Below are 25822 nucleotides of genomic sequence, written 5' to 3' on the forward strand. Positions count from 1 at the left end.
ATTGTACAGTTACCATTGAATTCAACTTAACTCAGCAATAATTGAACAATGAAAGAACTTCAACACCCCATTCTGACATCACTAAATGCACTAGTTAACATAAGAAAGGCACTTTGTGTTTATTTAACAGGGAGAGTTGGTGGAGGGGTTTTAAGACGTAGGCTGTGATTTTTTTCCCCCCTAAAGGCTGTGGAAATGAGAGTATTTTGCACCACTGAGAAATTAAGGTCAACATCAAGAAGGGCCAAACAGAAACTGCCAGAGATACTCAGCGTCTGTTGAGGAAAATGGACAATCAATGTTTTCGGTTGAAACCCTTATTTGTTCGTTGTTGTTTATATATACCTTTTGTAGTTTCTATTTTTTTATTATTCCTATAAGAAAATTAATCTCAGGGTATTATATGTGTACTTTGATAATAAATTTACTTTGAACTTCATCCTTAAAAACTCAAGAGAAAGTTTACAAGACTGTTGCCAAGATTTGAGGATCTGAGTTATACGGAAAAGTTGACTAGGACAGGACTTTTCTTCACCACTGCCCCCCCCTCCCCCCCTCCCCCCGCAAGTGTAGGAGAACGAGCGATTTGATGGAGGCACACAAAGCCTTTTCCTGCATGGTCGGGTGAGAGTAGAACTAGAGGTCATCGGATACAGGTGAAAGGTGTTATATTTAAGGGGATGCTGAGGGCGAACTTCTTCACTCAGAGCGTGGTGAGAACGCAGAGCAAGCTGCAAGGTAGGTGCAGCTTTGATTGAACACTTAATAGAAGTTTGGTTAAGTACACGGATGCGAGGGGTATGGAGGGTTTTGGACCAGGTGCAGGCTGTTGAGACTAGCAGAATAACAACTCAGCATGGGATGGACTAGATGCACCGAAGGGCCTATATCAATGCCAGTACTGAAAGGGCGATGGCGGTAGAGATAGCCCAGGTCAAAAAGGCTGAGGGAAAGGGGTGGAGTAATAAGTGATTGATGGATGCTGGTGGAAGGTGAGTGGCATAGCCAGGAAGAACAAAGGGAAGCAGGTGATAGAATCTGATTGGACAGGAAGGTGGTGCATAGAACCAAATAAGGAGATGAGCAGGGCAGATGGGAACAGTGGTGATGGCAGAGGTGGTGAGACAGAGGGGGCAGGGTGAAATTGGGAGTGTGTGGGTGATGGGCGGATGAGGAATGTGTAGGAGGAGGGACCTCGTATCTCAGACCCACACTTTTCTCTAAGAATGACCATAGTTTTTTCTGATTGAATGTCAATTATTTTCTGCTTCTGACTGCAATTCAATATTTGGATATTCTTAACAGACTTTTTTCCCCCTATATGTTTGCAAAGATTGAATAAAGGCTTGTGGCATCTACCTTCTCAGTAGTTAATTGGCAACACATTTTCCCCTTGATACGCCGTCAAAACCGTCATCCTCCAAATCTTGATATGAATCCCTCTTAAGCTCCTTTCTCAGTTTTCCCATTATAACAAGTGTTTACTCTCATATTTAGGAAAGGTAAATAAGCTATAAGAGCAAAGGCAGGTTAGACACACAAGAGATTGCACATGCTGGAACCTGGAGCAGAGAAAGGAAAAGAGATACTGTTCCACCATTTCAACAACCTAACCACAAACTAACTTATATTTGGCATGCAAAGTACAGCCATGCTGCTATGAAGCAAAAGGCACCATACAAGCTTAACTGAAAGTCTCTGAAAGGTAAATCTTTTTTGTGCCATTCAAAAAAAGATTGTGAAATGAGGTGAGTAATGTTCACCAGCTGTAAAGATCCCATTACATAATTTCAAACAAGATAACTCCCTGGTTTACTCAACCAACTTAACTTCAAGCAGATTACTTTGCCGCCTGTGGGTGTTGTTTTGAAAAGGAGGGTTTGCTGTTTTTTCATTATAGCTGTGACTACAGTAGCCGGGGAAAACCACCACCACAGGTTCGCCTCCGTGTTGCATCCATTTTGACTTAGAAACATCATCACTGAGTCCACATGATAGCACTCCCAACCCAACCGGGTGGTGGACATACATTCACCAGAAAGGGCATAGCACATTTATCTTTTCGTTGAGATACAGTGCAGAAATGGCCCTTCCAGGCCTTCGAAATGTGCCACCCAACAGCCCCCTGACTTAATCACGGGACAATTTACAACAACCAATTAACCTACCAACCAGTACGTCCTTGGACTGTGGAAGGAAACTGGAGCACCCGGAGGAAACCCACGCGGTCAGGAGTAGAACATACAAACTTTTTACAGGCAGTGGCGGGAATAGCAGACAGATGGCACCGCCTTCTCAAGGGCAAATTGGGACGAACTACAGAGAAGTATAATGGTTAATATGTTTATGGTAGGGTGGGGCGTCTGTTTCTGTGCTCTATTATCTCATGATTCAATAAAAGCCAGCGCTGGCAATGTTTAGAACCAAAAGGAGGAAAATGAAGCTCTTAAAATAAATGCTTAATTTGTTGTAGAATACTTTAATATATCTTGAGGTTACACAAAAATGCTACAGAAACCAACTTCCTGAGAGTGACGGATGCAGCTGCAATGATTAATAGATCAGGGATATGGGTACTGGGCAGGTACTTGGAATTTGAACTACTGATTACGTGGATCATGGATGAACAAGAGTGCTGACTGCTTGAGCCCATTTCTATGATGCAATGTAAATGCGATTCTAAACATCTATTTGATTATCTGCTTATGAACAAGATGCTTGTAAATAACTGGATGCTTGCTTGTGGTTACTCAGATTAACAGAAAACATACGAGTACATCTTCCATCTTCCAGACCAAAGAACTGGTATACACTGCCTGACATTGAAATTTTGCAAGCTGGCAATTCTGATACAAATTGGAAAATGAATGCCTTTTCTAATGAATAAGTTATAGATAACAAATACTGTATTATCTGGAATGGTGAACTTTAAATATATTTATAAACTCCTTTATTTATAAAGGATAGACCCTACATAAGCTCCCAATAGACAAAGGTATTGTTTTCAGGAAATCAAATCGAGGATGCAAACTTTATTTTTTAAAATGGAGAGATTTAACAAAATGTTTCCAGTAATGAGAGAACCAAGATAAACCTTTCAGAGTACCAAATCTCAAGGATATAAAATGCATTAGGGCTAGGGTTAGGATGCAGACATTTAACAAAATAGTTCCAGTAATGAAAGAACATGAAATCTCAAGGATGCAAGTTTTTTTTTAATTGCAAAGATTTACCAAAATAGTTCCAGGATTGGGAAGCTTTGAAAAACCAATAGAAGGCAGCTGAAAAAGTCATTAAGGTAAAGATGGGATATGAAAGTAAGCTAGCCAATAATATTAACGAGGATCCCAGAAGTTTCTTCCGATACATAAAGTGTGAAAAAGAGAGACGAGAGTGGATATTGGACTGCGTGAAAATGATGCTGGAGAGGCAGCAATGGGGAACAAGGATGAACTGTATAAATATTTTGCATCACTCTTCACTGTGGAAGACACGAGCAGTACGATGGAAGTTCCAGGTGTCGGGGTGCGGGGGGGGGCATGAAGTGTGTGGAGTTACCATTTCCAGGGAAAAGTTTCTTGGGAAACTGAAAGGTCTGAAGATAGAGAAGTCACCGGGACCTGATGGCCTGCACCCCAGGGTTCTAAAAGAAGTGGCTCATGAGATTGTGGAAGCATGAGTAATGATCCTTCAAGAATCTCTAGATGCTGAAATTATTCTGGAAGACAGGAAAATTGCAAATATCATTGTACTCTTCAAAAAAGGGAGAGAGGCAGAAGAAAGGAAATTATAGGCCAGTTAGCCTGATGTCTGGGGTTGGGAAGAAGTTGGGAGTTGATGTGGTTTTGGAGTACTTGGAGGCACATGATAAAATAGGCCATAGTCAGCATGGCTTCCACAAGGGAAAATCTTGCCTGACAAATCTGTTGGAATTTGTTGAAGAAATAACAAGCAGAATGGACAAACGGAGAAGCAGTTGATGTTGTGTACTTGGATTTTCAAAAAGCCCTTGACAAGGTGCCATACATGAGGCTACTTAAAAAGTTACAAGCCCATGGTATTACAGGAAAGATTCCAGCCCGGATAAACAGTGGCTGATTGGCAGGAGGCAAAGAGAGGAATTTTTTTCTGGCTGGCTGCCGGTCATTAGTAGTGTTCCACAGGGGTCTGTGTTGGGACCACTTCATTTTACGTTACGTGCCGATGATTTGGATGATGGAATTGATGGTTTTGTTGCAAAGTTTGCAGACAATATGAAGATCGGTGGAGGGACAGGTAGTTTTGAGGAAGTAGAGGGGCTACAGAGGGACTTAGATTAGGAAAATGGACAAAAAAGTGGCAGATGGAAAGAGTAAACAAAGGGACTGGGGAGTCCTTGTGCAGGATTCCCTAAAGGTTAATATACAGGTTAAGTCTGTGGTGAGGAAGGCAAATGCAATGTTAGCATTCATTTCGAGAGGATTACGATATAAAAGCAAGGATGTAATATTGAGACTTTATAAAGCACTGGTCAGGCCTCATTTAGAGTACTGTGAGCAGCTTTGGGCCCCTTATCTTAGAAAGGACATGCTGAAACTGGAGAGGGTGCAAAGGAGGTTCACAAAAATGACTCCAGGATTGAATGGTTTGTCAGATGAAGAGCATTTGATGGCTCTGGGCCTGTATTCACTAGAATTCAGAAGAATGAGGGGTGACCTATCAAATGGTGAAAGGACTTGATAGAGAGGATGTCTTCTGCGGTGGGAGAGTCTAAAGCTAGACAACTCATCCTCAGAATAGACAGCTGTCCTTTTAGAATGGAGAAGAGAAGGGATTTCTTTAGTCAGAGAGTGGCAAATCTGTGGAATTCTTTGCCACAGGCAGCTGTGGAATCCCAGTCTTTACATATATTTAAGGCAGAGGTTGATAGGTACTTGATTAGTCAGGGCATGAAGGGGGTGAGGAGGCATGAAAGTGGGTCTGAGAGGGAAAATGGATCAGCAATGATGAAATGGCAGAGCAGATTTGCTGGGCCAAATGCCCTAATCCTGCTCCTACGCCTTATAGTCTTATCTTAATTCTTTATTTGGGTGCCATGAAAATTAAAAACAAACCACTTCCCACACTAAGATACATCTGTTACACCAGACACTCTCTGTCGACGCCACAATGACAAAGCATCAGCCACTTCAAAACTCACGGAACTGTAAGTCACTCCCAACCTCCAAGGGACTCTGACAGAAGAGCAGCCTTTACAAGGATAAAACCATAGAATTAAGCTACAGGGATACAGGAAAAAACAGTGAAGAAATTGGATCAGTTGAATTAAGCAGGATGCACTTTAGTGGAAATAAAGGGTTCTAGATTCAAAGTGCTGAAAGGTCTCTTTCAGTCTTGTATTTTTCACAACACAGGCCTTGGCCTACTCCACATGTGCTAGAAAAGCATCCAACCAATTCTCATCATCCAACACAACACTCTAACTGCTCCATCAAGTTTATGCACCCTCTTATTAAATTAATACATGCTTCATGGAAAGCAAAGCAAAAATATGTCTTGGGTGTGAGGCCACCAGGTTTAGAGAGAGAAAATACATAATCACTGGCCACCCTGGATTTGTGTTGGAACAAACGTCCCAAAGACATCTCAGGCAGAAATGGAAAAGTTAAGAGAAGCTGGGTGAGGGTAAAGGAAGGAAACAAAGATAATTTTAATTGCTGTCTTTCCATATTGATAGCTTGAAAAACGGAAAACCATTTCCACTGCTATATTTACTAAATTTACAATCAGGCTTTCTTACTTTTGTACACTCTAGAATCAGGAGTGAAGCATCAACAGACCACATTTCTAAGACTAGTGAACTGATGGATTCTATTTCCTGCAGGGAAAGTCTTTCTCTCTCTCTGAACTATCTTTCCAATCCCCCTTTCCAGCAGTATTCCAGTTAATTACAGGCAAACCATACTACCAGCGTCCTCTATTTTTTTAAAATTGGCACTTCTGGCTTCTTTTGGAGCTATGATTCTCCTCTCGGGCTCAGGCACTAATAGGTTACCATGTATATCTTTGTGAAACAATTACTGGAGGAACTCAGCGGGTCAACTAGCTTCCGTGGAGGCACAGGGGCAGACTGAACCCAAAAGGTCGGCGATTCCTTTGATGCTCCCTCCAAAACAGTAGCGTTTTATTTTTTGGCTTCGGATTATAACATCTGCCGTCTCCTATTTCTAAGGTTATTAGCTGTTCGCAGACTTAACAAACGATACTTTAACCTTTTTAACATGTGAAGTAGAAACACAACCGGAAGATACATTACACAACAATGTTACCGCGATCACGGTAACGCAATACAACGGAACAGGTAGAAATGAAATGGATGAGCTGTTACCTGCCCCTGAACTGAGAATTGTAAATATTTTTAAGTTGTTCTTTGTCGGTCACTTGGTGTTGGCCTGTATCCTGGAGAAATCTTATGAACTGCAGCCCGACTTCACGTTTTTCCTTCAAACTACGTTTCCTGGACATCTTGAGTCTGAGTTTTAAGTTAAGTGATACTCGAGCGAAGAGTTACAGTTCTGAAAGTCGAGATAAAGTGAATCAAGGGGGTGAGGTTCAAAGCGTCACTGAACACTGCGCTTTGAAGAGACGAGTCGCCGTGAGTCAACCGTAATTTGTTTCAGGGTTTTTTCCGTAACGTAATTATTCTCATTACATTCCGGAAACGAAAGTGAAACTCGGCCGGGTAACAGCTGTTCTCGCAGACTGCCGCCAAAAAAAAAATACAAAACTTCATCCACGATGGTGGAAATCCTGGAGAGAGAGTAAGAGGGAAATCAGGGATGGAGATCCCAGGTCCGATACCCACGGCGATGCAATCAATAAGGGATTCTCCGTTGCAAACCCAGGACACTCTGCGGAGCACGTTTGCAAATTACTGGCGTACGTAAAACTCAGTTTGAAGTTGCACAATGTGTGCTCTGGGGGGCATCCTTCAACTTGTCTCTGAACGCAGTCTAAAAGCTTAATTTCTGTTCCGGGGCGAAAATTCTATGTTAAAAAACAAGTCGACCCAATAGAAAGTTTCGGTGTCTGCCCTTGCCTTTTCCCGATTTTCACTGAAGAGAATCTTATCCAAAACTTGTCGGCCATCTGCTCCTTCTAGTAACAATATCCCCACTCTGAATACAAAACGTAACGTAACACAGCTACTCTAATGAACAACAATTACACCAACATTGTACTGCTAGGAAACAATTTATAACCATCTTGACTGAAATAAAGACACCAGATAAAGATCGGAACTTCAGCTGCGTTCCACTTCTCAGCTTTGTTCTTCATCTCTTCCACCCCCCCCACCCCTCCTTCACCACCCACCTGACTTCACCTATCACCTCCCAACATTGACGAAGCGTCTCGGCCTGAAACGTCGACTGTACCTCTTCCTAGAGATGCTGCCTGGCCTGCTGCGTTCACCCGCAACTTTGATGTGTGTTGCTTGAATTTCCAGCATCTGCAGAATTCCTCGTGTTTGCGTTTTTAACCTCCCAACTTGTTCTCTTTCCCGTCCCCCACCTTCCCCCGGCTTCTCCCGCTTCTTCTCCCGTCCTGAAGAAGGATCTCGGTCCGAAATGTCGACTGTTCATTCATTTCCCTAGATGCTGCCTGACCTGCTGAGTTCCTCCTGTAACTTGCCCGTGTTGCTCTGGAAATTCAGCACAAACGTATTCCGTCGGAGATAGCGCAATAACCACTTCAACCCAGGGCTGGGAATCGAGGTGAGCGAGGTCTAACTACGGATCCTAGAAACCTGGGATTGGAAGCATTGCTCTTGTTACAATTCCGGGGACCTGGGATTGCAAGAATTTTGCTCAGGGTACAGCCGTAGCACTGGGGCTGCAAAGCCTGAGATTGCCATTCTGGGAAGGTGTAATAGTAATTGTACTCAATGCATACCTGAACGGCTTGAACTGGAACTGCAAAGATTTATGTTCATTTATGGTCTTAACTAGTTCTTTAAAGTCCAAGTTAATGTCAGAGAAATGTATACAATATACATCCTGAAATGCTTTTGTGATTGGAAGCTTGTGACCAGAGTGCTCCCTTTCGGTTTGTTATTACATATTAACAACTCAGATACAAGTATTAAGGTGAGGGGGTGGTGGGGTTAAATTTGCATGACACAAAAAAATGGATGGTGAGGGGATAGTCTAAGATTATAGAAATATCTTTGGAGACAGGAGAGGTGTTTTGTGTGTTGCTATAGAAATATATTGATCAGCTGGTAAACTGGGCAGAGCGATGGCAGATGGAATTTGATCCTGATAACTGCAAGATAATTCACTTTAGAATGTCAAATAAAGGAAGCTCAGACACCTTTAGTAGTAGGGCCCTAAACTTCACAAGGGCAGTAAACCATTGCCCATGTGAGAGGTGTCTATGGCCAAGGGACATGGGTTAAAGGTAAGGAGTAAGAGGTTTAGAGAGGATATAGGGAATAATTTTATATTCACCTACAGATGCTGGCTGGAGTTTGGAATGTGGTGCCCAGGAGGGTGGAGGATAACATACTTTATGATACCTTATACTTTATTGTCACCAAACAATTGATACTAGAACGTACAATCATCACGATATTTGATTCTGCGCTTCCTGCTCCCTGGAGTACAAATCGATAGTAAATATTAAAAATTTAAATTATAAATCATAAATAGAAAATAGAAAATGGAAAGTAAGGTAGTGCAAATAAAAAACCGAGAGGCAGGTCCGGATATTTGGAGGATACGGCCCAGATCCGGGTCAGGATCCGTTCAGCAGTCTTATCACAGTTGGAAAGAAGCTGTTCCCAAACCTGGCCGTACGAATCTTCGAGCTCCTAAGCCTTCTCCCGGAGGGAAGAGGTACGAAAAGTGTGTTGGCTGGGTGGGTCGTGTCCTTGATTATCCTGGCAGCACTGCTCCGACAGCATGCAGTGTAAAGTGAGTCCAGGATGGAAGATTGGTTTGTGTGATGTGCTGTGCCGTGTTCACGATCTTTTGCAGCTTCTTCCGGTCTTGGACAGGACAATTTCCATATCAGGTTGTGATGCACCCTAGAAGAATGCTTTCTACAGTGCATCTATAAAAATTAGTGAGGGTTTCAGGGGACAGGCCAAATTTCTTTAGTTTTCCCAGGAAATAAAGGCGCTAGTGGGCCTTCTTGGCAGTGGACTCTGTGTGATTGGACCAAGTCAGGTCATTTGTGATATTGACCCCGAGGAACTTAAAGCTTTTGACCTGTTCCACTTGCACACCACTGATGTAAATTGGGTCGTGCGGTCCGCTACTCCTTCTGAAGTCCACAACCAATTCCTTCGTCTTGCTGACGTTGAGGAATAGGTTATTGTCTTCGCACCATGCCACCAGGTTCTTAATTTCCTCTCTGTACACAAACTCATCAGTACCCGAGACATTTAAAAGCTTGTAGAGAAGCACTTAAATTGCAAAGGATGAGCTGGCTATGGACCAACCACTGTTAAGTAGAATAGATGGGTAAATGGTGATCAGCATGGGTCTATTGGGCTGAATGGCCTGTTTCCTGTGCTGTATGACTCAATGAGTCAATAGTACCAAATATTTATGAGCATGTTGGCAGGGCTAGTGGGCCTGAGTCATTGGGACAGGTTGGCCAGGCTTCCTTGGAACATAGGAGAATAAGGGATAACTTTGTAGAAATGTTTACAATTCCAAGAAACATAGTTAAGGTGGATGGCAACAGTCTTTTCCCCAGGACATGGGAGACCAGAACTAGGGGACATGCCACTCTCATGTTGGTTTTGCTAATGATCAGCCCATCACGTGGGCCTTGTCAAAAGCCTTGCTACAATCCACATAGACTAAGGCTACGTCCACACTAGACCGGATAAATCCATAACTGAAGCCTTTTCTCTTCTTTTTGACCCTCTGTCCACACTGAAACGGCGTTTTCCTCCCCCAAAACAAAGCTTTTCTAAAACACTCTCCAGAGTGTTTAAATCTGAAAATGCTGGTTGGGTGTTGTAGTGTGTACGGGGTAAATGGCTAATTTTAAAACCACTGTCATGACGTGCCAGAACAAATGGTGGCGGCAGTGCGGCATTTTATTGCTTTCTTGAACGCAACCTCCAACACCACAACAATATCTGACAATGGATGTGTAACAGCCTAATGTAACATTGTATTGAAATACAAGGTAACACTGATGCAGACATGTTTTATACATTTAACAAGGTGCTTTATTAATGCATTGCTTGTGCAAACATTCAATAGATGCAATTGTCACTTTTGCCCAATAACTCGTTTTATTGCACATGTTAAATACAGCAAATTAATACACAAAGACATGGCAAAAGTGAAGGCAAACAAATGAGCTAACAGCAAACTTCACTTTTGTCCAGTAACAAGCCTTATTGCATTTAGTTGTAGCTGTCATCCCTTTCATCGGTGAAGAGACTATGGCTGTAGGAAATGTTTCTGGACAAACGTGCACCAAGTCTTTCGTTTGGCAATTTCCTTTTAAGATTTTCTAGTCTGTAACTGGACAAACGTGCACCAAGTATACCGTTTCCTCTTCGCTTGTTTTCTGTGTGTCCTGTGCATGCCCAGTAGGAGGAGATACCCCCAAAGACCCATTTTAATGTGGACAGAGATATTTTCAAAAACGTCTGGTGTAGATGCCTATCATTTTTACACGAAACCGGCGTTTTCAAAATTATTCAGTCTAGTGTGGACGTAGCCTAAGTTAATGTTCCCCTTCAAATGGACCCTCACTAAAGTTTATAGAAGTGAGGCAAAACAGCAGTGAGGTCATCAACTGTACAGAAATTAGAGGAGACAGTGCTTGCTGCCTTGAGCAGATTAGGGTGAATGAATTCCCAGGCCCTGACAAGGTATTTCCTTGGATCTTGTGGGAGGCTAATGCAGAAAGTGCAGGAGCCCATGCAGAGATACTTAAAATATGCTTAGCAACAGGTGAAGTGCCAGGGGATTGGCAGATATTTAATGTTTTTCCACCATTGAACAGAGACTGTAACAATAAACCTTGAAATTATAGGCCAATGAACCTAACATCAGTAGTGCGTAAATGATTGGAAGATCTTCTAAATGACTGGATATATATGTATTTGGATAGACAGGGAGTGATTAGGGATAGTCAACATGGCCCTGTGTGTGGTAGGACCTGTTTAATCAATCTTATAGTTTTTTGAGGAAATTAACTGGAATGCTGACGAAGGTAAGGTAGTAGATGTTGTCTACATGGACTTTAACAAGGACTTTGACAAGGTCCTGCCGGAGAGGTTGGTCTAGAAGTGGCGTGACATTCAGTATGAGGTAGTAAGTTGGATTAGACATTGGCTTTGTGGGAGAAGACAAAGTGATAGTAGACTGGAGGCCTGTGACTAGTGGTGTGCTGCTTAGATCAGTGCTGGGTCGATTGTTGTTTGTCATCCATATCAATAACCTGGATGCAGTACACTGGAAGGCTATCGTGGCTTACAGCAGGATCTGAGAAATGGCAGATGGGATTTAATGCAGACAAGTGTGAGGTGTTGCACTTCGGTAGAACCAACCAGAGTTGGTCTTACACAGTTAACGGTAATGCACAGAGGGGTGTGGTAGAGCAAAAGGATCTGGGGATATAGGTCCACAATTTGTTGAAAGTGGTGTCATAGGTAGATAGGTTCATAAAGAAAACTTTTGGCACATTGGCCTTCATAAATCAAAGTACTGAGCTCAAGTGATGGGATGTTATGGTGAAGTTAGTGAGGACTAATTTGGAGTATTGTGTACAGTTTTGGTTACCTACCTGCAGGAAAGATGTAAATAAGGTTGAAAGAGTACAGAGAACATTTACAAGGAAGTTGCTGGGTCTTGAAAACCCGAGTTATAAGGAAAGATTGAGAAGAGACTCGATAGAGGTATACAAAATTATGAGGGGTATAGATAGGGTAAATGCAAGCAGGCTTTTTCCACTGAGGTTGGGTGGGACTATAACCAGAAGTCATAGGTTATAGGTGAAAGGTGAAAAGTTTAAGGGGAATATGAGGGGAAATTCCTTCACTCAAAGGGTCATGTGAGTGTAGAATGAGCCAAAAACTAGTTAAGACCATAAATGAACATAAATCTTTGCAGTTCCAGTTCAAGCCGTTCAGGTCTGCAATGAGTACAATTACTATTACACCTTCCCAGAATGGCAATCTCAGGCTTTGCAGCCCCAGTGCTACAGCTGTACCCTGAGCAAAGTTCTTGCAATCCCTGGTCCCCAGAATTGTAACAAGAGCAATGCTTCCAATCCCAGGTTTCTAGGATCCGTAGTTAGACCACTCTCACCTTGATTCCCAGCCCTGGGTTGAAGTGGTTATTGCGCTATCTCCGATGGAATAAGTTTGTGCTGAATTCCCAGAGAAACACACGCAAGCTACAGGAGGAACTCAGCATCTGGGGAAATGGATGAACAATCGTCAATATCCATTACCTTGTCTTCATCAACTTTCCTGGTAACTTCCTGGAAAAACTCTATAGGATTGGTTAGACATTATCTACCACTCATAAAGCTATATTGACTATCCTTAATCAGTCCATGACTATCTAAATCCTCGTTGATCAGGTCACTCACCTAAGTGTAACCCAGTACTGCCTGCCGCATGGTCGGGTGGTCGGCGACTAAACCGGCTCCCCCACCAGGCTTGCCTGGTGAGGACGGTGGCTAGACACCCTGCAGGGCCTGTCAAAGGGCGGATGAACCCTCTCGTAGGGTCAACGGCCATTTAGCAAACACGTGCCGTGAAGCGCAGAAAGGGCATCCCTTGCATCGAAGCTTGGTCTGGCCATTCACTGCAACAGAACCTCCTCCAGCCGTCTTGGACCCCACCGTGCAGCTGGATCCAGGAGGGGATGTCGAGAGGGTGGGTCTGGGCCTGTGCAACCCCCTACTCACCTAAAATCCATTCATGCACACGCTGTTCCTTTCTGAGGGGTTGGGTATCCTCAACACACCCAAGTCCTGTAGCGACGGACGAGTGGCGAAGCGGTGGGACTGACCAGCTGGGAGCCGTAGTCACAAGTCTGTATGCAGGTGGCAGGGGAGAGTGCTCGCACGTGGATTACAGAGTGAAGATCCGGTGAGGCAGCACCCTCTGTGTCTGAGCAGCCCTGTTTAGGGAGGCACTGCTCACCCTATAATTAGGGGAGGGCCTAGAAAAGGTGGCTCAAACAAAGTCCGCTCACACCAACCTGGCCAGTCTGCCGCCGCTGGCGGGTCATCCAACTCTAGCGGTAAGAACCACAAACAGAATCTGATCGTCGCCTCATGGAACATATGAACTCTGTTGGACAATGCTAACTCAGATCACCCAGAGAGACGCACTGCACTTGTTGCTCGTGTGCTCAAGGACTACAGAGTGGACATTGTGGCTCTCCAGGAGTCCCGACTCACTGGAGAGGGTGTGCTTTGTGAAGAGAAAGGAGGGTACACATTCTTTTGGTCTGGCAGGCCCGAAGAAGAACGAAGAGAATCTGGTGTGTGCTTGGCTATCAAGAACTGCCTCGCAGCAAAGCTACCAACCCTGACTGTTGCTGTAAATGACCCAATCCAGACCTTGCGTACACCTTTGCAAGGAAAACGCCGCCTCACCATAGTCAACGTTTACGCCCCAGCTCTGACTAATCCCAGTGAAGTCAAGGAGGCATTCTACAGTGAGCTGAAAACCACCATCAGTAGCGTGGCAACTTCCAATAAGCTGCTGTTGCTGGGAGATTTTAATGCTTGGGTTGGCAAGGAGTCCACTGTGTGGCCCGGTGTGACTGGACGCCAAGGGGTTGGCAACAGTAACGGTAATGGTCTACTGCTCCTCTCGATGTGCACAGAATTCAAACTGTGCATTACTAACACACTGTTCAGATTACCAGACGAGCTCAACTGCACATGGATGCATCCACGATCTGAAAGCTGGCATCTCATTGACAATGTCATCACCCGACAACGAGACATCTCTGACGTTTGTATCACCAGAATCTGTGTGGAGCTGAGTGCCCAACCGATCATCAGATGGTGTGGTCGGACCTATGTCTATCGATCAAACCTCCACACAGGCTTGCGAGTGTGCTGATGCCCTGAAATCCTCTACGGAAACTGCTCTAGGCAGACTGATTGAGAATCCACCAGATGATATTACTGAGCATTGGAATGCCTTCACGGAAACGGTCTACAGCGCTGCCCGGAACACCTTGGGGAAAGTTGAGCACAAGCATCAGGACTGGTTTGATGAGAGCAACCAATCTGTGCAAGAGCTTCTAAGAGCTAAGGCAACTGCACACCAGGTCCTTCTTCGACACCCAAACTCAAGTTCCAAAAAACATGCCTTTTTGAGTGCAAAATCAACTTTGCAGAAGCAGCTTAGAGCTATGAAAGACCAGTGGTGGGTGAACAAGGCCAAGGAGTTACAATCCTTTGCTGACTGTAATGACTCAAGAAGCTTCTATGAAGCAATTAAGGTTGTGTATGGTCCATCAAAACAAGGTACCTCACAACTCCTGAGCAAGGACAGTACATCCATCTTCACTGAGAAGTCAGAGCACATGAAAAGATGGCAAGAACACTTCCACGAGCTGCTGAACAGACTAGGAACCATCACCGATGAAGCACTGGGCAGAGTACACCCTCGACCCACACTGTTGCTAGATGCTCCCCCTACTCTTCACAAAGTCATCAAAATCATCAAACAGCTAAAACCCAACAAAGCACCAGGGCCTGACTGGAGTTGCAGAACTGCCACAAGACTTCAAAGATGCATCAATCGTGACCACCTACAAGAACAAGGGAGACAAGAGAGACTGCAACAATTACTGTGGCATCTCTCTTCTGTCAGTTGCAGGAAAATGCCTTGCAAAGATCATCCTTAGACGCTTGGTGTCCAACATCAGTGACAACATCCTTCCAGAAGGCCAGTGTGGTTTCGAACAGGCCGTAGTACAGTGGACATGATCTTTTCACTGAGGCAGCTCCAAGAGAAATGTGTTGAGCAGCAGAGAAGTCTCTATGTCACATTTGTTGATCTAACCAAAGCGTTTGACACTGTTGGTAGAGATGGCCTGTGGAAGCTCCTACCAAAATTTGGTTGCCCCCCACACCTAACCAACATCATCCATCAGTTCCAGGAAGGCATGGAAGGCCACGTCAACATGTGTGGTGAGTTGTCAGACCCATTTTCCATCAGCAACGGCGTAAAACAGGGTTGTGTTCTGGCTCCTACTCTGTTCGGACTATTCTTCACTGCTGTTCTTCAGGATGCCACATCAGACCTGACGTTAGGGGTCTTCCTACAAATGAGGGCTGATGGCGGGCTCCTCAACCTTGCAAGATTGAGAGCAAAAACAAAAGTCAGGGACATTGTGGCACATGAGCTACAGTTTGCTGCCGACTGTACACTGGTTACCCACTCTCTTGAAGACTTACAGGAGATCACCAGTCACTTTGCCAGTGCAGCCAAAAACTTTGGACTGACAATCAGCCTGAAAAAGATGGAAGTTTTGTACCAACCGGCTACTGGCTCAAGCTACAAAGAACCAACTGTCCTCATTGAGGACACTCGTCTCAATGCTGTCAACAAGTTTTGCTACCTGGGCTGCATAATAACATCCTCAGCTTCTCTGGGTGCCGAGATTGAGTCAAGATCCAGAAAAGCCTGCTTTGCCTTTGGTCAGCTGAAAGATAGAGTTTGGACACAGAACATTAAGTTGGCCACCAAGTGCAAGGTATACAGTGCTGTTGTCATATCAACCTTGTTATACGGATGTGAGACATGGTGCCCATATCAGAGACACTTACGCCAGCTTGACCAACTGCAGCAGCGTCACCTACGTTCTCTGATGAAGATCACCTGGCGAGACAAGGTCTCCAATACCGAGGTCCTCTCTCGAGCTGGAATGCCAGCAGTTTCAACCTTGGTGATGTCAGCCCAACTGCGCTGGCAGGACATGTTGTCAGAATGCCAGTCTGAAGACTGCCCAAGGACATCTTGTACGGCCAACTGTCCAGTGGTAGCCGAAAACAAGGAGACCAGTGACTACGGTACAAGGATGTTCTGCACAGGAGCCTCAAGAAAGTTGACATTGCCCCATCAACATGGGAGGATCTGGCTCAAGATCGCTCACAGTGGAGGGACGCCATCAGAAAAGGTGTGGACGCTGCTGAGAATCATTTCTAAGCTCAACAAAGCAACAGAGGAAAAGCACAGGAAGCACCACAACAGAGCTTCTGCCCCTGCTGCCCCTCCAGGCCTCACCGGCCAAGTGTGTGGCAAGCAGTGCCTGTCAAGGATCGGCCTGTACAGCCACTCCAGGACGCACATATCAAACCCCACTAACTGACTGAAAGGAACCATCATCATCTTAAGAGATGGATAGCCAGAAGAAGAAGATCTAAATTCTTATATATCCAGTCCCTTAGAATACCTTCCAATAATTTTCCCAATACTGACTTCAGGCTCATCGACCCATAATTTTCTGGTTTACTTTTAGAGCCTTTCTTGAACGGCAGAACAACATTGGCTAACCTCCAATCCTCTAGTACCTCACCTGTCATTAAGGATGATTTAATTGTCTCTGTTAGGGCCCTGGCAATTTCTGCACTTGCCTCCTATATGGTCTAAGGGCACACCTTGTCAGGCCCCGGGGATTTATCTACCCTGATTTGCCTCATGACAGCAAACACCTCCTCCTCTGTAATCTGTACAGGGTCCATGAAGTTGGTGCTGCTTTGCCTCACTTCTATAGACTCAGTGTGTGTCACCTGAGTAAATACAGATGGCAACAAATTATTTAGGATCTCCCTCATCGCTTTTGGTTCCACACATAGAATACCATTCTGATCTTCTGGAAGACCAATTTTGTCCCTTGCAATCCTTTTGCTCTTAACATATCTGTAGAATCCCTTTGGATTCTCCTTCACCTTGTCTGCCAGGACAATTTCATGCCTTCTTTTAGCCCTCCTGATTTCTTTCTTCAGTGCTCTCTTGCATTTCCTATACTCCATAAGTACCTCATTTGTTCCTACCAACCTACCCCCACTCTGCACCTCCTTTCTTTTTCTTACCCAAGTCTGCAATATCCCTTGAAAACCAAGGTTCCCTACGTCCGTTATACTTATCTTTTATTCTGTCAGGCACATGCAAGCTTTGTACTCTCAAAATTTCACTTTTGAAGGCCTCCCACTTAACAAATACACTTTTCCCAGAAAGCAACCTGTCCCAATCTACACTTGCCAAATTCTTTCTGATACTATCAAAATCGGCCTTTCTCCAATTTAGAATCTCAACCTGTGAATTAGACCTATCTTTTTCCATATTTGAAACTAATGGCATTATGATCATTAGGTGCAAAGAGTTCTCCAACACAAACTTCTGTCACCTGGCCTGTCTCACTCCCTAGTAGCAGATCAAGTATCGCACACTCTCTCATTGGGAATTCTATGTACTTTCCTGAACACATTTGACAAACTCTACCCCATCTAGTTCTTTTATAGTATGAGAGTCCCAATCAATATGTGGAAAGTCAAAATCACCTACTATAATAACCTTATGTTTCTTGCAACAGTCTACAATCTTTCTGCAAACTTGTTCTACTAAATCTTTCGGACTGTTGGGTGGTCTGTAATGTATCCCTATTAACATGGTCATACCTTTCTTATTTCTCACTTCCACCCATAACGCCTCACTAGACAAGTTCTCCAGTCTGTCATGACTGAGCAATGCCCGTGACATTTTCTCTGACTAGTAACAACACTCCTTCTCCTATAATCCCTCCCGCTCTCTCACATCTAAAGCAACAGAACCCCGGGGCATTGAGCTGCCAGTCCAGCCCCTCCTGCAACCAGGACTCACCAATGGCTACAATATCCTAATTCCAGGTGTGATCCATGTCCTGAGCTCGTCTGCCCTTCCTACAATACTTCTTGCCTTGAAATATATGTAGCTCAGAACATTTGTCACGCTCAGCCTTTTAGTTCTTGATTTTGACTGAGGTCTTAACAACATCAGTCTCCACATCCTGTCCACTAACCATCTGGCACTGTGGTTCCCATCCTCTTGGAATTCTAGTTTAAACCCCAACATTCAGCACTAGCTATCTTCTCCTACCTTAAAACAGTTCAGTTTAAGGACATATTAATAAAGACATTACCTCTGCTTTCTCAATCAATAAGGTGGCCTTAAATGACCAAATCATCCTCTTCAGGTATGCAAGTATGTAATAAGAGGGTCATTCCTCTGAGTTATCATTCGGGAAGGCCTGTCCACGGCCCAGCATGTAAGTGCAATTATGAAGAAAGCACAACAGCGTGTCTGCTTCCTTAGAGTTTGCGAAGATTTGGCATGACATCTAAAACCCTCAGAAAGAGGGCACAGGAGCCTCAGGACTCACACTACCAGGTTCAGGAACAATTATTACCCTTCAACCATCAGGCTCTTGAACCAGAGGAGTCACGTCACTCAACTTCACCTGGCCTATCACTGAACTGTTCCCACAATCTATGGACCCTTCATCCCATGTTCTTGATATTCATTACTTTTTTATTAATTATTATTTTTTTTTCATTCTTGTGTTTTTGTGCAGTTTGTTGTCTTTCGCACACTGGTTGTCCACCCTGTTGGTGCAGACTTTCATTGCTTCTATTATGGTTATTGGATTTACTGAGTATGCATGCAAAAAATGAATCTTGGGGTTGTATATGAAGGCATGTATGTACTTTGATAACACATTTACTTTGAACTTTTGAACTGTGAACTCTTCTCCTGATTATCCAGTTCAACCAAATGAGACAATAGGATGGTTCCGTCACTTTGCTCAGTTACATCTGAAGCAAATGGGAAATCAACCCTTGTTGACTGACTTTCTTCAGATATCTGCATCCCCAAAGATACATTCTACCCTGTGGTACACAGTGCTGTACTATCCACTGTTTAAATGTGGATTCTGATTTAAGTATCTACTATAACATCCATTTCAAAACCACCTACCTATTACATCCATATGATTTTAAACTTTATTGGTTTTTTCATTCATACGGGTTACTGGTTTCCTACTGATCCCATAAGACCATAAGATATAGGAGCAGAATTAGGGCATTTGGCCCATTGGGTCTACTCTACCATATCATCATGGCAGATCCATTTCCCTCTCAGCCCCAATCTCCTGCCTTCTTCCAGTCTTCCTTTGTGCCCTGACTAATCAAGAGTCCATCAACCACTGCCTTAAATATACTCAATGACTTGGCCTCCACAGCTGTCTGTGGCAACGAATTCCACAGATTCATCACTCTTTTGCTAAAGAAATTCCTCTTCATCTCTGTTCTAGTTCGACATTCCTCTATTCTGAGGCTGTGTCTTCTGGTCTTAGACTCCCCCACCATAGGAAACATCCTCTCCACATCCACTCTATCAAGGACTTACAATATTTGATAGGTTTCAATGAGATCCCTCCCACCACTCTTCAGAATTCCAGTGAGTATAGGCCCAGAGCCAACAAATGCTCCTCATATGATAAGCCTTTCGATCAGAATTGTTTTCATGAACCTCCTTTGAAACCTCTCCAAGGTCTGGACATCCTTTCTTAGATAACGGGCCCAAAACTGCTCACTATACTCCACTTGCGACCTCACCAGTGCCTTATAAAGTATCATCTTTGCTTTTACATTCTAGTCCTCTCAAAATGAATGCTAACATTGCATTTGCCTTCCTCACCACTGACTTAACCTGAAAATTAACCTTTAAGGAATCCTGCACAAGGACTCCCAATTCCCTTTGCCCCTCAGATTATTGAATTTCCTCTCCTTTTGGAAAGTAGTCTGTGCTTTTATTTCTTCTACCAAACTGCATGACCATATATTTCCCGACACTATATTCCATGATCCACTACTTTGCCCATTCTCCTAATCTGTCTAGGTCCTCCAACCTTTCTACTTACTCAACACTACCTGCCCATCTTCATATTACCCGCAATCTTGGGCACCAAGCCATCAACGCCAGCATCCAAATCATTGACAAGTAACTTGAAGAGAAGTGGTCCCAATACAGATTCCTGTAGAACACACTAGTCACCTTCAGACAACCAGAAAAAAAAGCTCCCTTCATTCCCACTTGTTGCCTCTTGCCATGCAGCCAATGCTCTTTATCAATGCTAGTAACTTTCCTGTAATACCATGGACTTAACTTGTTAAGCAGCCTCGTGTGTGGCACCTTGTCAAAGGCCTTCTGAAAATCCAACACAAGGTGCACTGATTCTTCTTTGTCTATTCTGCTTGTTATTTGTTTAAAAATTCAACAGATTTTTCAGACAAGACTTTCCCTTAAGGAAACAATGCTGACTTTGGCCTATTTTATCATGTGTCTCCAAGTACCCCAAAACCACATCCTTAATAATTGATTCCAATATCTTCCCAACCACTGAGGTCAGACTTACTGGCCTATAATTTCCTTTCTTCTGCCTCTCCCCCTTCTAGAAGACGGGAGTGACATTTGCAATTTTCCAGTCCTCTGGAACCATGCTAAAATTGATTGATTTTTGAAAGATCATTACAAATGCCTCCACAATCTCTTTGGCCACCGCTTTCAGACCCCTGGGGTGTAGTCCATCTGGTCCAGGTCAACCTTCTGACCTTCCAGTTTCCCAAGCACCTTCTCCCTAGTTATGGCAACTTCATTCATTTCTGGTCCTCAACATTCTCGAACTTCTGGCATACTGCTACTGTCTTCCACGGTGAATACTGATGCAAAGTACTTATTCAGTATGTCTGACATTTCTTTGTTCCCCATTACTACCTCTCCAGCATCATTTTCCAGCAGTCCAATATCCACTCTCAACTCTCTTTAACATGTTATATATCTGAAGAAATTTTTGGTATCCTCTTTCATATTATTGGCTAACTTATCTTGGTATTCCATCTTTTCCTTCATTATGACTTTTTTTTAGTTGCCTTTTGTTCATTTTTAAAAGCTTCCCAATCCCCTAATTTCCCACTAATTTTTGCCCTGTTATATTCCCTTTCTTTGGCTTTTATGTTGGCTTTGACTTGTCATCCTGGCTTTGATATGTATCTATCCTGTGCCTTCCAAATTACTCCCAGAAATTCCAGCCATTGCTGCTCTGCTGTCATCCCCACTCTTGTTCCCTTCCAATCAATTTTAGTCAGTTTCTTTCTCATGTCTCTGTAATTCCCTTTACTCCACTGTAGTACTGATATATCAAAAGCATAATTAGGTTTAATATTGTTATGATTGTGCGCGACTACATATTGATTCAATAAAAGCACATACATGGGAGATGGCTTTAACTGGTGTCTTCACATTGCAGTGTGAGAGACGGAGAGAAGACAATGCACGTGCGTAGACAATAGTTCAATACGTAGTGCGGGGAGGGGGGGGTCATTGCTCTAAAAGAAATAGATCCATATATTACACTTCCTCCCCTTTAGATTACTGCAACATAAAACTGTATATGTACAAATCCAATTTCCCTTTCATAAACCCATATTACAAATAGACATGCTTTCACAATAATAGTCCATAATTAACTTCACGGTTCTGGCGTGTGGTCAAGTGGTTAAGGCGTTGGTCTAGTGATCTGAAGGTCACTAGTTCAAGCCTCAGCTGAGGCAGCGTGTTGTGTCCTTGAGCAAGGCATTTAACCACACATTGCTCTGCGACGACACCGATGCCAAGCTGTATTGGCCCTAGTGCCCTTCCCTTGGACAACATCAGTGGCGTGGAGAGGGGAAACTTGCAGCATGGGCAACTGCCGGTCTTCCATACAACCTTGCCCAAGCCTGCGCCCTGGAAACCTTCCAAGTCGCAAATCCATGGTATCACGAGACTAACGGATGCCGATTAACTTCACGGTTCTAAAGGTTCAGTCTTTGGGTGATGCTCTGTTTCTTTCAGGATAGCGCCTCTGGACTTGTGGAGTGGCATCTGATTTGGCAGCTGTTTTGTATAAAACAAAGTTCTCCGTTTCTAGTGTCACATTGCTGTCAGTAACATCATCACTGAGAGAGGTAAGTCCGGTGACTGTAATGCGTCCGTCTTGTTGGATGTAGTTGACTCAGGTGTGTTCTTCAGTTGAGCATCCACCGTCTGGTCCACGTGACATCTTCATTTCTGACCTCCAACATCCATTGGGTACACCAGATATCCTACCCGGGTATCTACTTGTCTTTTTGGTAATCACGTGCTAGGACTTCCTGTCCAATCTTGAAGCTCCTTACTGCTTCACTTGGCAACTGGCTGAAATGTTTATTCTGCACTTCCCCCTGTAGATCTGGTTTCAGGAGGTCTATGTGAGATCTCAGATTCCTGTTCATGAACAACTTTGCAGGTGTTAGATTTGTCGTCGCATGAACAAAGTTCCGATACACAAGAAGGAAGTTGTCTGCTTTGTGCTGTAGGGAAATGTCTTCCTTGTCCATTGCTTTAATGGACTTCTTGATGGTTTGGATAAACCTTTCAGCGAACCCATTCACTGCTGACTTGAAATGTCTGATGCCATTTTTCCTCATGAGCAGTTGGAATTCTTTTGACGTGTATTGTGGTCCATTGTCACTCACAATTTGTTCTGGTGAAAACAGAGCGGAGACAGTCTTTGCTGAGGTGGTTAACTTCATTGGTATAACCTCCAGCCGCTTCAAATGAGCATCCACAGCAATCAGGAACCTGGAGACAATGAATGGCCCAGCTAAATCAATATGTATTCTTTGTAATGGTGATGACGACCACTCCCATGGGTGTAACAGTGCCTGTGGGGATGCATTTTGAACTATTTGGCATTCCGAACAGCTTTTGGCCAAGTCTTCAACCTGTTTATCTATTCCTGGCCACCACATGTAGCTCTGGATGAGACTCTTTATCATGACTGTACCCAGATGGCCTTCATGCAGATTTTCGAACACTCTGGTGTGCAGTTTAGAGGGAACCACAGCGTGAGATCCACTCATCAGCATTCTTTAACATACAGTTAGTCTTTTCTTGCTGAGAACTTTGGAAACAGGGTTACCATGAGCTGACCATCCTTACATGGTGATTTCATAGACTCTTGACAATTCCTTGTATCCCCTTGTATTTTGGAATTTGTTACTGGCAACTAGTCCACCAATGCGGTATGGAGCATCTATGCTGCGCCACAGAATAAAGACTTTCCTTTCTTCAGTTCCCAGTTGTGGAAGACATGACAAGCCATTAGCATTGCTGTGTTGTTTAGTACTGTACTCTCGAACTCTATGTCATAAGAATGGGCTCCAAGAATAGTTCCCAACATTGTAACGGGGTAGCAGACATCACTGGAATTCCCTTCCTGGGATTGAAAATGGACACAAGCGGTTGGTAACCTGTCACTAGCATAAACTTTTGTCTGTAGAGGTAGTGATGGGACTTCTTTATTCCCCATACCAGACTAAGGGCCTCTCAGTTGACCTGTGCGCAGTTGCATTCTGTGCTTGTCGGTGATCTTGAAGCAAATGCAATTGGGCGTTCAGATCTGTATGCATATTGTGTGACAAAATGGCCCCAATGCCAGAAGGGGATGGATCACACGCCAGTCTGATGGGCAGGGATGGGTCATAATGGGTGAGCAGTTCATCTGATGTTAGAGCAACACTCACAACACGCTGGAGGAACTCAGCAGGTCGGGCAGCATCCGTGGAAAAGATCGGTCGATGTTTTGGGCCGGAACCCTTCGTCAGGACTGTAGGGGGAAGGGGCAGAGGCCCTATAAAGAAGGTGGGGAGAGGGTGGGAAGGAGAAGGCTGGTAGGATGTTATTAGTCTCTTTGTTTCCTTGAATGCTTCTTCACCTCTCTCTGACCATTCGCACTTTGCTCCTCTCTGGAACAGTGTGTTCAATGGATGCAGCACTGTCGCAATGTTTTGGAGAAACTGGTGGTAGTAGTTTACCAAGCCCCAAGTATGACACATTGCATGCCTGTAGCATTGCTTCAGTTTTTTCTTGCAGTTTATGTAAGCTATACTTGTCAATCACATGTCCACAATATGCAAACAGCTCCAGCCTTCCCTCTCTTCATCAGTAGGACAATGGGCGTGGCCCAATCACTCCACTCAACCTGGGAGGGAATTCCAGACACCTCAAAGCTCTGCAGTTCAGCATCCATTTTGGAACATAGTGCATAATGCACTGGACACACTTTATAATCTTGGTGTTGCTGCTTCATTCAGTTCAATTCTGGCCTTCATGCCTATGAATTTGCTAATCCCTTTCTCAAACGCCTTCTCATTAGCATTATACAGCTGTGCCAGTCTCTGGTTAGTGCTACCCTTTGAGCTGCCGTTGCCTGTTAATGTCACACTGAGAGCTGTGATTGAGTGCCAGTCTAGTTGGATTTTTCTTAACCATACACAACCGAAAAGCGCTGGCTCTCCACTTTTCAAAACATAAAGCTCTAATTGCAGTGTTTGGCCTCCATAAGTAAACCTTCACTTTCAGTTTGCCTTTGGAGGACACTTTTTCATCTGTGTAAGTCTTGAGCATCACGGAGGTCTTCTCTAATGGTACCTTAGAAAGCAGTCTGTTGGATCGGCCTCTGGAATTATAGTCAAAGCTGAACCTGTATCCAACTCCATTTCCAGTATTACACCAGACACATCTATAGTTATCCATATTATATTGAGATCTGCTTCAGTAATACTATGCAGTTCTAGGCATGACAGTTCACTTTGTCAGACTCTATGTTGTACGATTCTGTTTTACGTTCAGTAACTATGCATTTGCTTAGTTTTGTGTTTGAGACTTTTCACTCGGTTGTGATTTTTGTCTGCCTTGCACGTTCTCTCTATATGACCTTGTTTGTGACACTTTCTGCAGACTTTTTCTTTGAACCAACAGTCAATTGCATCATGGGAGGATTTGCCACATAGATAACATTTTTGGCTTTTTGCACCATTCGGGGACATTTTGTGAATTTCACGTTTGAATCTCCTTTTTGTAGTTCTGCTGCATCCTCTAATGATATTGCAATGGTCAATGCCCATTCTAAGGTTAGGTCTTTCTCTGCCAGTTGCCTTGTTTCAGTGCTTTGACTATACCCGCCACATACAAGCCTGTCCCTTAATGCAGCAGAAAGTCCATCTCTAAAATCACAGTACTGGGAAGGTTTGCGCAGTTCTGCAATTTATTCAGAAAAGCTTTCATCTTTTGATGGTTTCCTTTTGTAAAATCTAAATCTCTCAGCTGTTGCCAGTGGCTTAGCACTCAAGTGATTTTGTAAAATTGTAACAATTTCATCAAACGTCTTGCTTGCTGGCTTTGCAGGGGTTACTAGATTGTGTAAGAGACTCTATGTTCTTGGCCGATTAAACTAAGAAGTGTAGGGGCTTTCTTTTGCTCCTTCACATTGTTCGCGTTACAGTTCAACCCTTTCAGTATTCGACTCCCAGTCCTCATTAGTGCTATCACATTCAGCCATCACCACATTATTTTCACTTTGAATTCAGCACATCTTTCACTGTGTACTATGCAGTACTCACACCTTTGTTAGCGTCTGTGACAGCCTTCTCTGTACCTTTTAACTTTGCTGTTTAACTCTTGCTGTGCCATTCATGATATTTTCTGACATTCGGGTTTGTACTCGTCACCAATTTGTTGTGTCTGTGCACAACTACATATCGATTAAATAAAAGCATGCACATGGGAGATGGCTTTAACTAGTGTCTTCATTTTGCAGTGAGGGAGAGAGAGAGAACAATACGTATGCATAAATAGTGCATGTGTAGGCAACAGATCAATGGGTAGTGCTAAGATCAATATGAGGTCATTGTTCTAAAAGAAATAGAT

The 25822-nt window shown here is 43.7% G+C and overlaps 1 protein-coding gene across 2 annotated transcripts in view; it reads right to left on the reverse strand.

The window, feature by feature from the left end:
* LOC140209999 (putative helicase MOV-10) overlaps positions 1-6891 on the reverse strand; it is a 77298-nt gene extending 70407 nt beyond the window's left edge. For both annotated transcript variants that reach the window (XM_072278720.1, XM_072278719.1), the window contains exon 1: positions 6368-6891. In XM_072278720.1, the coding sequence (XP_072134821.1) occupies positions 6368-6504 (137 nt within the window). In that variant the 5' untranslated portion in view covers positions 6505-6891. The remainder of the gene's footprint in view (positions 1-6367) is intronic.
* Positions 6892-25822: the final 18931 nt, after the last annotated feature.

The sequence above is a fragment of the Mobula birostris genome, chromosome 14 (assembly GCF_030028105.1).
Source record: "Mobula birostris isolate sMobBir1 chromosome 14, sMobBir1.hap1, whole genome shotgun sequence".
Taxonomy (NCBI): Eukaryota; Metazoa; Chordata; class Chondrichthyes; order Myliobatiformes; family Myliobatidae; genus Mobula; species Mobula birostris.